The sequence below is a fragment of the Callospermophilus lateralis genome, chromosome 4, assembly GCF_048772815.1.
Source record: "Callospermophilus lateralis isolate mCalLat2 chromosome 4, mCalLat2.hap1, whole genome shotgun sequence".
Lineage (NCBI taxonomy): Eukaryota > Metazoa > Chordata > Mammalia > Rodentia > Sciuridae > Callospermophilus > Callospermophilus lateralis.
In genome coordinates this window covers 34771616-34786691 of record NC_135308.1, presented here as the reverse complement: position 1 = coordinate 34786691, position 15076 = coordinate 34771616, and the positions used below count along the sequence as shown (strand labels likewise).

Here is a 15076-nt window from a genome sequence, read left to right as displayed (position 1 = left end):
GGTCTTAGCCAGTTTCCAATAACTGTATTATTTGTTTCATGTTTATTGTGCCATGGGAATATGCTAGATGCTTGGTGTTGATTGACTTGCTTAATTATCAAGAAAATAACCCTGTTAGCTGGAATTCCATCATTATTCTCTCTTTAAAAATGAAGAATCTAGGGCTAGGATGTAGCTCAGATGGCAAAGCATCTGCCTTGCATTAGCAAAGCCCTAGGTTTGAAGACAAAAGAAAGTACCCCACCAAAATAATAATAATAATAATAATAACAACAACAACAGCAATAAGATTTTTTAAAAATGAGGAATCTAAGCCGAAGCGGGTTAAGCAGTCTGTCCAGGGATGAAAAACTGGTGGCACAGACAGCATCTGTGTGTAGCTGATGCCAAAGGCCTGGGCTTGACCCCTCACACTGCAGTGCTGCCCTGGGCACATCCACTTCCTCTGAGCTCCCTTGATACTCATAGGAAGCCACTGTAGGAGGTGGAGCCAAGTGTTGAGGTCTTAACCATAGAGTAGAGGTACCTGAAATGTGAAGGACTAAGACATTTTGCTCATATTGATATAACTATAATATGGCTAAAAATCCATGACTTTCTTCTATGTCATGTTGCTGCTGGCCTTGTTACCATGTGGATGAGTGGGGTTTCTTTTGGCAGGCGGAAGGGTATTTGAGCTTGAGAGTTGACTTTCATGTTTGCCTGTGGAGCAGGTCTTTTCTGAAGTCTTCCTTGGGGATTCTGGAAAGATCTCTTCTTGCAGGGGTTCCAGCAGTGGCATTTTGCTTTAGCAGGAGAATCCCAAGAAGAGCTAGCTGATCCCTGCAGAGAGAAATGAAAATTTCCTCACCCTTTTCAGGATATTTGCCTAGATTTCAAAACAAGGATTCCAGTACCAGGATGACCGGCAACGGGAGTGGGAGCCTGGCTTTTCAGACTGGCCTCTGGATCTTTCCATTGTTTTCATTGTCTGAATTCTCCAGAATCTTTTAGAGGGAAGTTTATTGGATGGAGCCAAAATGTTCCATTGCTGCTGCTTTTCTAGAGCTTACAGACATTCATCAGTTACTGACCATGGCTAGTAGAGGTCTTTTAGTCTTATGTTCCTCAGTAGAATGGGCTGTTTGCCTGCTTTTCATGACAGAATTCCTTTGTTCAGGCTATTCAAACCCAATTCAACCTCCTAACCACTTGCATTCATTTACCTGTTAAGGAAATTGCTAGTTGGAGGTCACTTGCTATATTTTCCCCCTACTGGTCATGAAATATAATCCCAGTAGTATTTCAAAACCACATTCAGTTTTGCAAATCTGCCTTCTCAGTCTAAAATATCACGGTGAGAAAGAGAAGAGACGGTATGCAGTAACATACTCAGAGAAGTACTTGCACTGGATGTTTTAAGACAACATAAAATTCTAGTTTGATTTGTAATATTTTCATATTGGGAAGGAATGTTCCAAAGCCCAACCTAGGAAAGCTCAGGGATAGTCATTTTATTTGTTTGTTTGTTTGTTTGTTTGTGGTGCTAGGAATTGAGCCCAGGGCCTCATGCATGCTAGACAAATGCTTTAAGCCACATCTCTTGCCCTCGTTTTTGTTTTAATTTTTTTTTTCTTTTTCTTTTAAACTTCATGTCTACCATGAAGTTCCTCTTGCCTGATCTGTGACACCAGGATTAGATTAGGTTATTGATGGCTTTGTAAAAGAGTACCACAGTAGTATTTGGGGGACAGTGTGTGTGTGTGGGGGGGGTTGAAGAATAGCCTTGAAAAGGAAGCAATATACAAAGAATTAACTGGTTGTAATCCAGAGAATAGAGATTATACTGACCAATAACCATCAGCGAGGCCTTTGGGTCCTTAAGGAAACCACATCAGGCTTTCAAGCTGTTGGTGGAACAGAGATCCATTAGCTTTGACACTAAGGGGATTCTAATTTGAACCATTCAGCTGAGTCTTCTAGTGAAAGTAATTGAGGAAATGATTGATGGAAAGAAATCTTTGTCAGTTTTATTTTGTTGAACAAGAGCCTTCCAGAAAATGTGCTAGATATCATATAGTACAAAAATGCATTACATAATCATTTTTCTCTCCATAATGTTCCTGAAATGGCTTAGCAATGTATATTCTCAGGGAGGTGTTAAAATCTGGGCTGTGGCTCAGTGGCAGAGCGCTTGCCTAGCATGTGTGAGGCACTGGATTCAATCCTCAGCACCACATACAAATAAATAAAGATTAAAAAAAAAATACAACATTATTAAAAAATATATTTTTTTAAAAAATGGGCTAAAGGAGAATGTGAACCCAGACAGTACATCCTAGAACTGATGCTCTGGAAGAATCCTTGAAGTCATCTGATCTATACTGGTTCCTGACCTTTCACTTTAGCTGCTTTCAGGGATATAAACCAGAAAGTTAAGTGAATTACTCACATACCTATTAACTATTGTGTCAGCACTTCCTGCTTATTCGGATTATGCTTATAAAGCAACTCCAATTGTTTTTATTCCGTTGTTTTTGAAATTAGTTTTTACAAAATCCAGACTAATCAAAAGGCAAAATGAAGTTGGAATTTCAAAATGTTGGTATTTCAGAGTGACATGAATCTGGAAGCAGCAGCGGCCGCAGTGAACTCATTTATCATGTAAGAAGTCACTGTGGAAACGGCAGTGGCAGAGTAGACCTGAGAGACAGAGGAAGTGAGCACTTTGAGCAGCCATTTGGAAGAAGCCCTGAGAACCACTGTTGGTCTGGAGAGAAGACTCTGGGGTCCTTAGGTGGGAGCCTCAGGTGTCTCCATTAAGGCCACTTTTTTCCAACAATAAAAGCTGGAGACATCAGTGTGGTAGTCAGCCTTTTTTCACTGACAAAATACCTGAGAGAAACCACTGAAGAGCTGGAGGTGTAGCTCAGTGGTAGAGCGTGGGAGAAGAGGAGCTGGGGCGTGGCCCAGTGACCTCACTTCCTTCTGCGAGGCCCCCTGTCCTACAGGTTCCACTGGCTCCCAATACTGCCATTGTCTGGGGTCCACGTCTTCAACACGTGATCCTTTAAAGACACTTAAGATCCAAACACAACACTTAGTTTCTAACTTAGAGTCTTCATAACTACTTCAGAAACAGTCCGTCTTCATTTAGAAATGAAGGTCTTCAACCAGCTTCTGTGTTTGTTGAAACCAAAAGTCCAGAACATGAGAAATAAACATCAGTGTGTTCGTTTTCTCATCCACAGCTTTCCCCCTGAAGTTGAAAACTGGGTATTTAGTGAAAATGGACATTCTGATCATATTCATGGTTCGTGCAAGGAGACCAGAGTCTTTTTTTTTTTTTTTTTTTTTGCTACCAGAACATGAACCTAGAATCACTTTGCCATTGAGCTACATCCCCAGCCCTTTTTAAATTTTGAGACAGGGTCTCATTAAGTTGCATAGGGCCTTAACAAGTTGGTGAAGATGGCCTTGAACTTGCAATCCTCCCACCTCAGCCTCCCAAGCCTCTGGAATTACAGGGATGTACCCCAGCACCTGGCTTACCAAGGATGCTTAACCCAGGATCTGATTTCCAAACCCTCCAGCAATTGTAGCTTGGGCTTGATAGAGTCCCAGAACCTTGGTGTCAATTGCTCATTTTCCTGAGGCTCCAGCCCCCAAAGTATGCCTGGTGGCATTTGTTTACATTTTTATTTGAAGGGAAAGGAACAGAAGATCATGGTATTTATGGAGGGTCGTTAAGAATGAAGGGGGCTTGGGATGGTTGGAAGGAAGGGAAACTTTAGCTTCAGAGCACAAACAAAGCTAAGCATAAAAATGGAAAGGGGATCTTGAACTTTCGCCAGAGCCAGAGCCAATAGGGAAGCAGAGTTGCTGTGTTTGATGGGTGTCCCTGGAATCAGAAGTGCAGTTTTGTTTTCTGTCCTCTGTGCTGACTCAGTCCGTGACTTTGGCAAGTTTCTCAACATCTCTGTTCCTCCTTTTCCTTCTTGGGAGCGGCAGCCCAGCCTCTTGCCTCCTCTGGAGACTGGGCTTGTGTGGGGTTATGTTTGGAGGGAGGTTTCCTTTTCTATTGCTCTTCATTTGTTTCTGTCTGGAATATTTCATGTGCTTATTGTTGTCCTTTGGTTTTCAGAGCTGGGATCATTGTCAGCTAAGCCTCAACCCTTCTTTTGGCATCTGATGCTCCAGCTGTGCTTTGGGGAAACATGCTCCATTTACGCAGTGCAGACACCTGTCCTTTGGCTGTTCATGACTCAGCCCTAGCTATGACCCAGGCCTTTGCAGAGCTCCTGGAAAACAATGGCTGAGAAACATGCAGAACGCGCCCTGTGGGATCTGTGGGGTCCACAGGCTTGCTGTTGGGCCAAGGAATGCAACTGTGGCATGAGTTGTCTGTTCTTTAGCCTTTAATGATGTATAGGGAGTCTGATCTGTGGCTCATGCTCTGGGTGGTGGAAAGGACTCAAGTCTGGGCTGCAGCCATCTTGTCTCACAAGGAAGATGTGAGATTGGAAGCCAGTTCCTCATCAGGGATATGGTAGAAGAGTGTGGAAGGCTCTAGAACACACTAGCATTTCTACATATAGAGGGACGATAGTACCTGCTGTCCAACTTGGAATCCTTGTAGGGTCTAAACAAAGCCTACATGCAAAGGCTGTGGCCCCGCCTGGCCCTAGCACTCCACAAATATCCATTATTACATTTTCTCTTCAGGCCTCCACTAAAATATAAATGTCCCAAATAGAAAGATTCCTAAGAGTCTATGGTTTGGAAGTTCCACCCTCAGTGCATTCATTTTGACTCTGTTCAACAGGCCTGTCATGCAAATTCCATGTTGAATAACTCCAGTTTCTTGTCTGTGCTGTGCGAGGTCCCATGGTAGGCCTTTCCTTAACACCTTCTCACTCACTCATCACACAGTCCTCCTTGGAAGGTGGAAGGGAAGGACACCCCCCATTTTTTCAGATGAGAAAAATATATGTAGCTCCCAGGAAGTAAGAAATTGGCTCCGTGTCTCACAGCTGACAAGTGGAATCAGGATAGTAACTGGTTAGTTATCTGTTGCTTCATGACAGTGTGACCACAGACTTAATGGCTTAACACAATACACAGTTCTTATCCCATAGTTTCTATGGATCATGAGTCCAGGTGTGGCTCAGGCGGGTTCTCTGCAGCAGAATCTCACTGACCTGCCGTCAGGGTGTTGGCTGGGGCTGCTGTCTCATCTGAGGTTCAGCTGGGAAGAGGTTCAGTTCCAAGCTCAGGTGGTTTTTGACAGAGTTTAGTTCCTCACCGGTTGTTGAACCAGACTTGGCCCTTAGTCCTTTTCCTTGTGAGCTTCCCCAATGGGACCAGCAAGCAGGAGTCTCCTCAAAAGGTCAGGTTCCATCTTATGTGACATGATCATGGAGATGTAAAACCTGGATCCTTTGCTGTATTCTGTTGGTTAAAAGCAAGTCACAGGTCCCACCCACACTCAAGAGGTGGAGGTTCCAAAAAATTGAATACCAGATGACGATCTGAGGCCACCTGAAAATCTGTCTACCTGTGGTCACCCAGGTGGAAGAGGCAACTCTAGGAATTCAAGATAGTGACTAACCAGATGTGGGGTAAGGCGGGTCTGAGTCGAATGGGAATGATGTAGGAAGACTTCTTGGAAAATGTTCACTCTGAGTTGGGACTTCCCCATGATGACTGACGTGGACTGGAAGAGGACCAGCCTGGGGCATCATGGCCAGAGCTATAGGGAGAAAAGGACGCCACAAGGACAGCACCCCATGCTGGCTGGCTCTTGGAAAGTGTGCCTCCCCTTCATTCTCCACCTGCTTTCTCTTGGGGGCTCAGGTCATTCAAACTCCCTCCAGCTTGTCCACATAGAAGTGTTTGATCTTATAAAGGCAGGGAGTTGATGAATTTGGTTACCGCTTTCTCGTTTGGAGAAGAAGTGCTGATATATCTTTTATCAACACTGCCTGAGCTTCAAAACAGCTTGAGCAACAGGAACAAATAATGGTCCTATGTTTTTCTCTCTTTGAACAGAAAGCGAAACTACCGATAGCGTGCCCAGCGACGAGGAGAGCGCTGAGGTAAGCCTGCTTCCTGCTCCCAACCCACGTGCCTGCGCTTGTGATCATGTTTTACTTCTGGATGTTTTTGTGTGTCTGTTAAAATATGCATGACCCAAAATTCACCACCCTTCTAGATTTCAAATTATAAAATTGTTGGGCACCAAATGGGAGGAAAGGGGATAAAATGTCATCCTCAGAAAGAGCGGCTATGACAGCAGGAAAAGGAAACTGAAATTGAGGCCAGGAAATGTTGATATTCTTATCGCTGTCAACATCCTAATTCACCAGCAGAAATAGAATGTCTTGCCCGGCCAAAAGCAATGACCAGAAATACAGGCCAGGAAGAGCTTAGCAAAGTCACCTCCACATATCCATGGGTTCCCTCCCTCCGTGATCCTGCCCAGAGGCGAGCGATGTCCAATCTTGATTCCCAATCTGACTGCTTCCGACTTCCCTCCTATAGCTGGGCCCACACAATGGCAGGAAGTGGCTATAAATGATGATGGAAAGAGAAAAGGGGGTGAGAGGAAGAAAGCAGAGAGTGAGGGAGAGGAAGAGAGAGAAGCTAATGGTTTGTTGAATTAATGATTTCACAAATAATGATTTCAATACATTATAATAAAGTGTGGGAATTCTGAGAAGCCAGTGGCTACATTCACATATATTCCCGACTTGCTTCTTCAAGGTCAGAAAATTACCTTTTACTCTGAATGAAGCCATCCTCTGTACAGGGCCCCTGTTTGTTGAGCACCTGCATCTCTAAGCTGGACACATTTGAAAACAGTCAAGGGCACTCGCTATCTTTTCGCGAGTTCCTCATTTCCCTTCCTCTGAAAAATGCAAGTTGACTCAAAGATCTAATTGGGCCAGCAGTGAGGACTAAGTTGCCCTGACCAACTGCCCATCATGGCCGGAAGCCTATTGAATGGTCTGTGTGGGTGCCTAGAGCATAGAGGAGTCAAAAAGCAAGCTTCCCCTTTCTTTTCCTGCCTTCATAGAATATCCTTAGCCATATTTCTTGGAGTTAGCAAGTGGGAACTGATAAAAAGAGAAGAGAAACCATTGCTTGGGGTATGAAGAACTGGGTATAGATTTCAGTTGAAGGATGTACAGTTGCTCAGCTTTTGTTCATTGCATTAACTTAAAAAAAAAATGTGGTTCTAACATCTGCACATGAGAACTGGAGATTGAACCCAGGGCCTTGCACATACTGGGCAAGCACTGTACTGCAGGCCTTTTGTGAATTTTTTTTTTTGAGGCAGGGTCTCCCTAAGTTGCCCAGGCTGGCCTGGAATTTGTGATCCTTCTGCTGCAATCTCCTAAATTATTGGGATTACAGGTTGTGCCCACCCTTGGTGGCACATTTTTAAAAAGGCATTCAGAGGAAGGAAAAGAACATATATATCTGGATTATTTTCTTTGAAAGGGGAGACCACACTGGCGGAAGAGGAACATTGAAGGTAAACAGTACCTCAGCAACATGGGGACACGGAGCACCTATCTGCTGCCCAGCATGGCGACCTTCGTCACTTCCAACAAGCCGGATCTCCAGGTCACTATCAAGGAGGAGAGCTGTCCGGTGCCTTACAACAGCTCTTGGCCCACGTTTCCTGACCTTCCCCTCACTCCCTCCGTGACCCCTGCATCCAGCAGCAGTCGGGACCGAGAGACTCGGGCCAGTGTCATCAAGAAGACGTCAGACATCGCCCAGGCCCGTGTCAAGAGCTGCTAAGCCCTTGAGTCTCCCCGGTGGTTGTTGGGATTTCTTGGCTTTGTGCTGTTGTTTGTTTGTGTTTTATTTTTCTTTCTGACACCTATTTTAGACAAATCTAAGGGAAAAAGCCTTGACAATAGAACATTGATTGCTGTGTTCAACTCCAGCCCTGGAGCTTCTTTTTAACTCAGGACTCCAGCCCCTTGGTAGACGCGTGTCTCTAGAGCCTGCTGGATCTCCCAGGGCGACTCCCTCAAGTTCAAGGACCAACAGCCACACGGGCAGTGGAGGTGCTGCGTTGCCTATGGTCAAGGCCAGCGTGGTGGAGTGGATGCTTCAGAATGGACGAGAAAATGTGAACTAGCTGGAATTTTTTAATCTTTGTGAATATGTACATAGGGCAGTACTAGCGACGCTGCAGTCTGCTTCTGCACCTTATCTTAAAGCACTTAATGATAGGCCTTCTTATGATCTTGCTCTATTCCACAGCACATTCATCGTCCCCTTCTCTGCCCTTTACCCTCCACCCATCCCTTCCCATCCCCTCCCACACGGTTCCTTTCCTCCTTTTCCTCCCCTCAGAGGCTGTGATCCACATCCTGGAGGAAGAGGAGAAGGAGAAAATGAACCTCTCCACAGATGTTCCATTTTTAAGACTGCTTGGAGGAAAAAAAAATCTTTCTAATCTGCTATGCTTGAATGCCACGCGGTACAAAGGAAAACTATCATGGAAATATTATGCAAATTCCCAGATTTGAAGACGAAAATACTCTAATTCTAACCAGAGCAAGCTTTTTTATTTTTTATACAGGGGAATATTTTATTCAAGGTAAAATTCTAAATAAAATATAATTGTTTTTTATCTTTTCTACAGCAAATTTATAATTTTAAGATTCCTTTTCTTGTTTATCAGCAGTTGTTATTACATCCTTGTGGCACATTTTTTTTTTTAATTTTGTAAAGGTGAAAAAAAAGCTTTTACGAGCTCATGTAGCAATCAGATTATCCTGTGGATTGATAATAAATGAATATGATATATAGTTAAATTTTTAACGGGCATCACTCCTGGCTTTGTCTGTGTCTGCTTAGAGCACAATCCTGGGACAGGGCCAACAAAATGTTTCTTCTTTGGGGCCAAAACTTTTCCTCTTGTTAACCAGAGACCCTGGAAGTTCCTACTGTGAAGCTAAAATTGGCTTCCTGTGCTGAATGCCTACCCTGTACTGGGCCCTGTGCTGATTGTCTTACGTGAGTTACCTTCTTGCTCATCCTAGTTGTGCTCAGAATAGGGGTTTATCTCCATTGCCTGTGGAGGAGATGGGAGACATGAAATAAAATGCTTTTCTGTCGGTCACCTGGGCAGGAAGGGGTCATGGGCATAGAGGACCCCAAGTCTGGAATGACTGTGGAGGGAGCCTGTTAATCAACTCCACTGTTCTCTACTGTGAGCAGATTCTAGCCACCTAGGTTTTTCCTTTTCTCACCCACAGTATCATATTCGTGACCGAAGTTTTGTGTTCGTCACACACTGGGTGCACGGATAGAAAGTTTTCGATAGTGGGGTATCGTCATCGGGTTCTTGTTCCGTGTCAGTCACTCTTCTTTCTAAGACCAGGAAGTTGGATGCAGGCCCTGCCCTCAAAACTTAAGGTTGGTCCTCCGGAGAGAGCAGTGTGACTTCAAGGACACCAGTCCCCATCACCTGTTTGGTATTTCTAGGTGTAGGCCTGACCTTGAGAAAGCCACCACCCTAACCTCTCATGCTTCCTTAGAATAGGAAAACTCACTTGCCTACCCTACCTCCCTGGGAGATTGTAAGGAGATTGCCGAGTTAATATTTGAAAATTTCCTTCGATTTGTAAAAGGACAAAGGGCTATTTTTATGTCTATCTCTCCATGTGTGGCTGCAGATATAATTAGCGGTTGTAAAATTATCCACCCTGAACAGAAATCAACTGAAGTCTGTTGCTGGTTGGTGTGCTGCAGGAAGAGGGCGGCACGTGGGTGGTTGGCTGCTTCAGGGAGGAGCACCTTCATGGAAGGTGTTTATGTCAGTTTCTTAGTGAAAGGAGGAGTCCTAAGTCCTAAGTAAATGAGTTCTTTTCTTTATATCGAAATCCTGTTGTTTAGTTCTCCTGTTTTTAAGTGAATTTAAAAGAAGGCAGTAACAGAAGCTGTCCCTGCAGAGGGATTAGGGCAGCTCTGGTTCTCTGCCCCCTTCCCTCTTCCTGCTCCAGAAAGAGCATCCAACGCACATCCTACCTCGGTCAGCAGCTCTGCAGGCCCCAGGCCGTTGCCTTCCTCTTCTGTGGTGGTCACCACGCTGGCTGAACCTCACCAGGTGGACAAAAATACAGGATTCAGAGACATCGAGTGCTAAAGATGGGGCTGGGGAAAAATAGAATCATGCTTAAAATATTTCTGAGAAGCTCTACTGTTTCTGAGTAATACTTGCCAGTAGTATAGGAGAAGAAGCCAGTGCTTAGGTAGACACAAGGACGGAAACCAGGTGAGTTGGGACATCTTGGGGACTCAAGCCCAGACCCTGTTGTTGTTATTTAGAGGAAGTTTAAGAGACAGACGCTTCATTTGCTTTGCATCTGTGTGAGATGATACAGTTTTATGATGGGTCTGGCTGTGTATGCGTACGTGTGTGTGCTTAAGGAGAAATTTCAGTGTAACCACCCCTAGAACAGTATTTTCCATTTTCTGCAGCCAGTAGTACTTGGGCCCCTCCCTTGATAGCAAAGCTCCTTGCACAACTATGGACTATAAATCCAGTTACAGGTACTTCCCGCCCAGCCTTAAATTGGGAGAAGCCAGCGCACCAAACACACCTTGGTGAAAAGGCTTCCAGGAGGCTGTTTGAAAGTCTAAATAAATCCATACCCATCTGTAGCATTTTTTTCATGTTTAAATGAAGCAACCGCCAAAGACCGTGTTTAATCTATTGAAATGAATTTACAGAGAAGAAGAAATATATGGGCATAAGAAATACAAATTCAATGGGCATCAGAACCATAAAATATTCTTTATTCCCCCCAAATGCAAAGTGTAGTACACTATTGTGTAACCACTATAGAGACAGAAATTTTAAAAATGAGGAACATCAGTGATTTGGCTTCAGGATTCTGTGTTTCAGAGAAACTGTGTTTTGAGGGGTATTTTGCATATGAATGAATAAAATGTTAAGTCCCAAGCAGCTTCCTGCCCTGAGTGTGTGAGATAGAACACTAGACCTCCACTTGTTCCTGGTCATTCTTGGAGCATCAAATTCATTCGGCTTTAGGAGTCCCCTGTTATTCTAGCTTTGAACAAACAGACCCAGAGAAAAGGTGAAAATAAGGATCCCACTTCTCTGCCAAATTTCTGTAAAGAAAGACAAAAAGTTAGGAAAAATTTAACAAAGATGGGTTAGATAGCCAAGATGAGTTCCTGGCATGTAGAGGTCAGATATCAAGACTCAATACTAGTTTGGGCTTGGAAAGAGAATGCAGGCAGAAACTGGCTTAGCTGATGAGGTTCAGCCACAGATCTCATCCTCAAACTCCATCCTATGGCAAACCCATGGCCAGTATGATTGGAGCCAGGGACAGGAACCTGAATGCCGGGGGATCTGGAGTAGCTCCTGCTTTCTGTCCAGGCTGCAGTAGACTTCCCCTAAAGGTATCAGGGTGGATGCCCATCTCCCCTGGGACTGTAAGCTTCTTGAAGTAGTGGGGTATCGATCACGTATTCACATCCCAACAAGTGGAACAAGGTCAGGTATCTAGTAGGCAATTGCTCACATGAGCTTCTCCTCCCCTTTGCCCCATCATTCCCAGTGTCAAGACAATAGGGCTGTGTTCCTCAGCTGTGCCCCTTAGCAATGAGGCCAGCCACAGACCTGAAGCCGGGAGCTCTGGCTGTGCAAAGCTGCAAGTCAAAAGATACATACAGGAAGATGGTAGGTGAGATGCTCCCTCCTGAAGCTGTCTGGCCTCTGAGCCCCTGGCCAACTCCACTGAACACTGGTATTATCCCTTGCCTGGACTTGGGCACTGCTGACCCTGCTGGGAGAACAAATGAAGGTTTCGTGGAGGTTTTCTTTTGTAGTTACACTAACAACAGGTGCAGAGGCACTGTTTCTCTGCTTCTGAAAATAGCCCTGGAAGGAAGGAAGTGGTCAGGCCCAATAGCCGGTTTTAACAAAAATGTTAAATCTGTCCAAGAACCTGGGTCAGGCTGTGGAAAGATCAAGACGTAGAACATTTATTTCAGAGTTCACAAAGTCTGGCATGAGCATGTTCTGGAATCCTTTGACCAAGTTTTTTCAGATGAGAAGCAGTATGTGTGCTTCGTCCCTCTAAGCAAGCTGCTCTTTGGAGGTTTGGTCAGTTTCTCCGTATCTGCTTTATAAACATGTTCAGACCGAGACTGCTAGCTCTGCAGAAAGTATTGTGTTGGGATTGTGCAACTGCTACTCATTTAACCACTTACATTCACTGCTGGAGAAACAGAACTGTCACATGTAACTGCTTGTACCATGAAAATGGTCCATTTAGTTAGTTACACAATTGTTTTCGCAGGTGCAAAAAAAAAAAAAAAAAAAGGCAATAATAGCACATCTAAGTTTCAGTTTTGGTTCAAAGGAACATTTTAAAATCTAAATACCCATCCACATGAGTCACCAGAGAAAGAGAATACCTAAGATGTTACATATGCCAGAAGCTTGGGTCTTACTGAGAATGCTCTTATTTTCCAAATTCTCTGTAATGCACCAGTTCAGTGTCCTTGACATTTCAAATCCACATGATTACACTGGAACACATTGCCTAAAGTTTTAGGATAAGATAGCAGCTGGATGGGAATGATTTTTTTTTTTTTTAATGATTAGTGATTAAAAAAAAAAAAAAGTCTTTATTCACTCCTAGAATTAACATTGCTAAATATTCCACAGTACTTCTCCAATGCTATGAACCTTTACAACATCTTTTCTGTGGGAAGGCTAGGTATGGCTTTTTTAATGTGACTGTGAAATACAGAAGAGATTTCATAGGTTTGGCTGTAAAATACTCAGCATATAGCCAAATGAGAGTTATAGTGGAAAAAAAATGCAAAATGCAGCCTAAGCCATTGCTCAAATTTTAAAAATCTAGTGGTTTCAGGCAACTGAACTGATACTGGATGGAAACTTCAGGCTGGTTTAATAGATTCATGTTTTCAAGCTTTCATTTGCAAGATTGATTTAAGGTAATACAATGCCAAGTGCCTTTCTTTAACAGCTCATGAATTTAATTTGGGTAACAGATCATCTTGGTTTTTGCAGGACTGAGAGGTCTTCAAACATTGGACTTTCAGGGCTAAACCATCTCAGGTAAACCGGAAGGAATAGGTCACACTGAATATAATGCTGAGATCTAAGGATGCGTGTCATTTGTGTTCTTTTGAGGCTGTTAAAGATCCGGGTGAAAGCTTCATAAGGAGGCATCATTGTTGATGAATCTATTACTAATACATTCTTAGGAGTGTTGAGTGAAGAAAAGCTGATTTCATTCATTCACCATCATTGAGTTCCCACTATTTGCTGGTTCTGTTCTAAGCGTTAAAAGAGCGGTACAGAAGTGAATAGAGCCTTTCTTCTAATGGAGCCTAAATTTGAGGGGGACATTCAACTAATAAATAAAAATATTCATTGGGAGATAATAAATGCTATGGAGAAAAATGAAGGCAGATAAGAGAGATGGGGCAGATATTCAAAGCTTTCATCTTGATGTTTACAGGATCAATTGCTGGGTAGGCAGCTGCAAAGGCCAGTAGTTAAAGGGAAAGCAGGAAAATGGCGTGTATCAGCAGAGCTCACTTGCAGGAAACAAAAACCACAGGAGCTATTTTAAGCAGAAAGGCATTGAATAGAGAGAAGCAGGTGTTTACAGCCTTGCTGGGAAGGTTGGAGGAGCAGCTTCAGGGTTGCTTCCACTTCTGCCATCACTGAGAAGGCCGGCAATCAGGCTGTTGCAGGGAACAGGGACTCTAAGAACATTTTGCTTTTGCTGAAATCTGCTCATCAGAGAGTCCCTATCACCTCCACCTAACTCTCTGTCAACACTATGACAGAGTGACTGGATATTGAGACACTGCTGCAAAAACTTCCTACATCTCCATAAACTACCTGTACCTGTGGTTACAGCCAAATTGGTGGAAAGGTGGCTTCTGCCTCAATTCTGACTTCCAAATCTCTTGCAAGTGCCTATCGTTGGTTGAAACTAATTCCAAGGTAGAAGCCCAACTGCAAGTAAGAGTGGGAAATATGATTCTGGATGCCCGACCTTTGCAGTGGAGAGGGCATGTGAGAAGGAGGTGAGAATGGGGGCTGAGTGCTGTTCGGGACATTTGTCACACCTTGAGAAAACCACTGTGTCAAGAATACCACAGGAAGTAAAAAAAAAAACAAAAACCCAAGGTAAGAATATCCAGAAAATGGCATCATCATCCCAGACACCTCAGTGCATATAAGAAAGCAACATTGTGTAATGGTAAGAAGATAGTTTTCTGAAATCAGATCAGACTGTGTTTGATTCTCACTTACTTACAGGGACTTTAAGCTAATCCCTTTCTGTTCGAAAAGAAGTTTATATATAAAATGGGACTATTAACACCACCAAGAAAATGCTATGAAAGTAGGGAACATATTGTAGGTACTCGATTATATCAACCAAACAATCTGCATGTAAAATAGCTAAGAAGGGCACCATCTCAAGTTTACTAGTTAGAATACTGATCTCAAGCACGTGAGCCCAAACTCTATGAGCAAATCCTATGTTCCCCTATATCCCTAACTATCCTTCAATGAAAAAAAAAAAAAAAAAAAAAGCCTAATTCTGTTATTGACTGGGCTTAAAAGGAACAGAGAATTGATTCTTTTCTAATAGAAACTGAATGTGATCCAAACCTGCTAAGAGTTTTAAACAACACAGATTCAAACAAATTTTTTAAATGCCTTCTAAAACCACCAGGTAGAATTGAATTAACATTTGGTGATTGAAGTGATTAATTTGCTTCCTTCTGGGTCAGCAAATACAGTTTCCATTGTGTAATTTCTACCAGATTCACAGAACGCATGATATTCTGACTCAGCATGTTGAAATAAGGAATATTCCAACATAATTATGAAGCAGAGGACTAAACTTCTAAGCTTTTGTGCATTTTCAATATCTTCCTACCTTATTATAGGATCTTATCCTAGCTCATGGGCAGGATGAGGGGGTTTGTGTGGCAGGTGCTTTATCAGAGCCTAAGTAAACATATACCAGGTGTAGGGCAA

General features: G+C 43.3%; 1 protein-coding gene across 6 annotated transcripts in view; it reads left to right on the top strand.

Moving 5' to 3' along the window:
- The window catches only part of Irf2 (interferon regulatory factor 2), an 86064-nt gene extending 77245 nt beyond the window's left edge, over positions 1 to 8819 (top strand). For all 6 annotated transcript variants that reach the window (XM_076852387.1, XM_076852389.1, XM_076852385.1 and 3 more), the window contains exons 8-9: positions 6031 to 6077; positions 7486 to 8819. In XM_076852387.1, coding sequence (XP_076708502.1) covers positions 6031 to 6077; positions 7486 to 7791 — 353 coding nt within the window. In that variant the 3' untranslated portion in view covers positions 7792 to 8819. The remainder of the gene's footprint in view (positions 1 to 6030; positions 6078 to 7485) is intronic.
- Positions 8820 to 15076: the final 6257 nt, after the last annotated feature.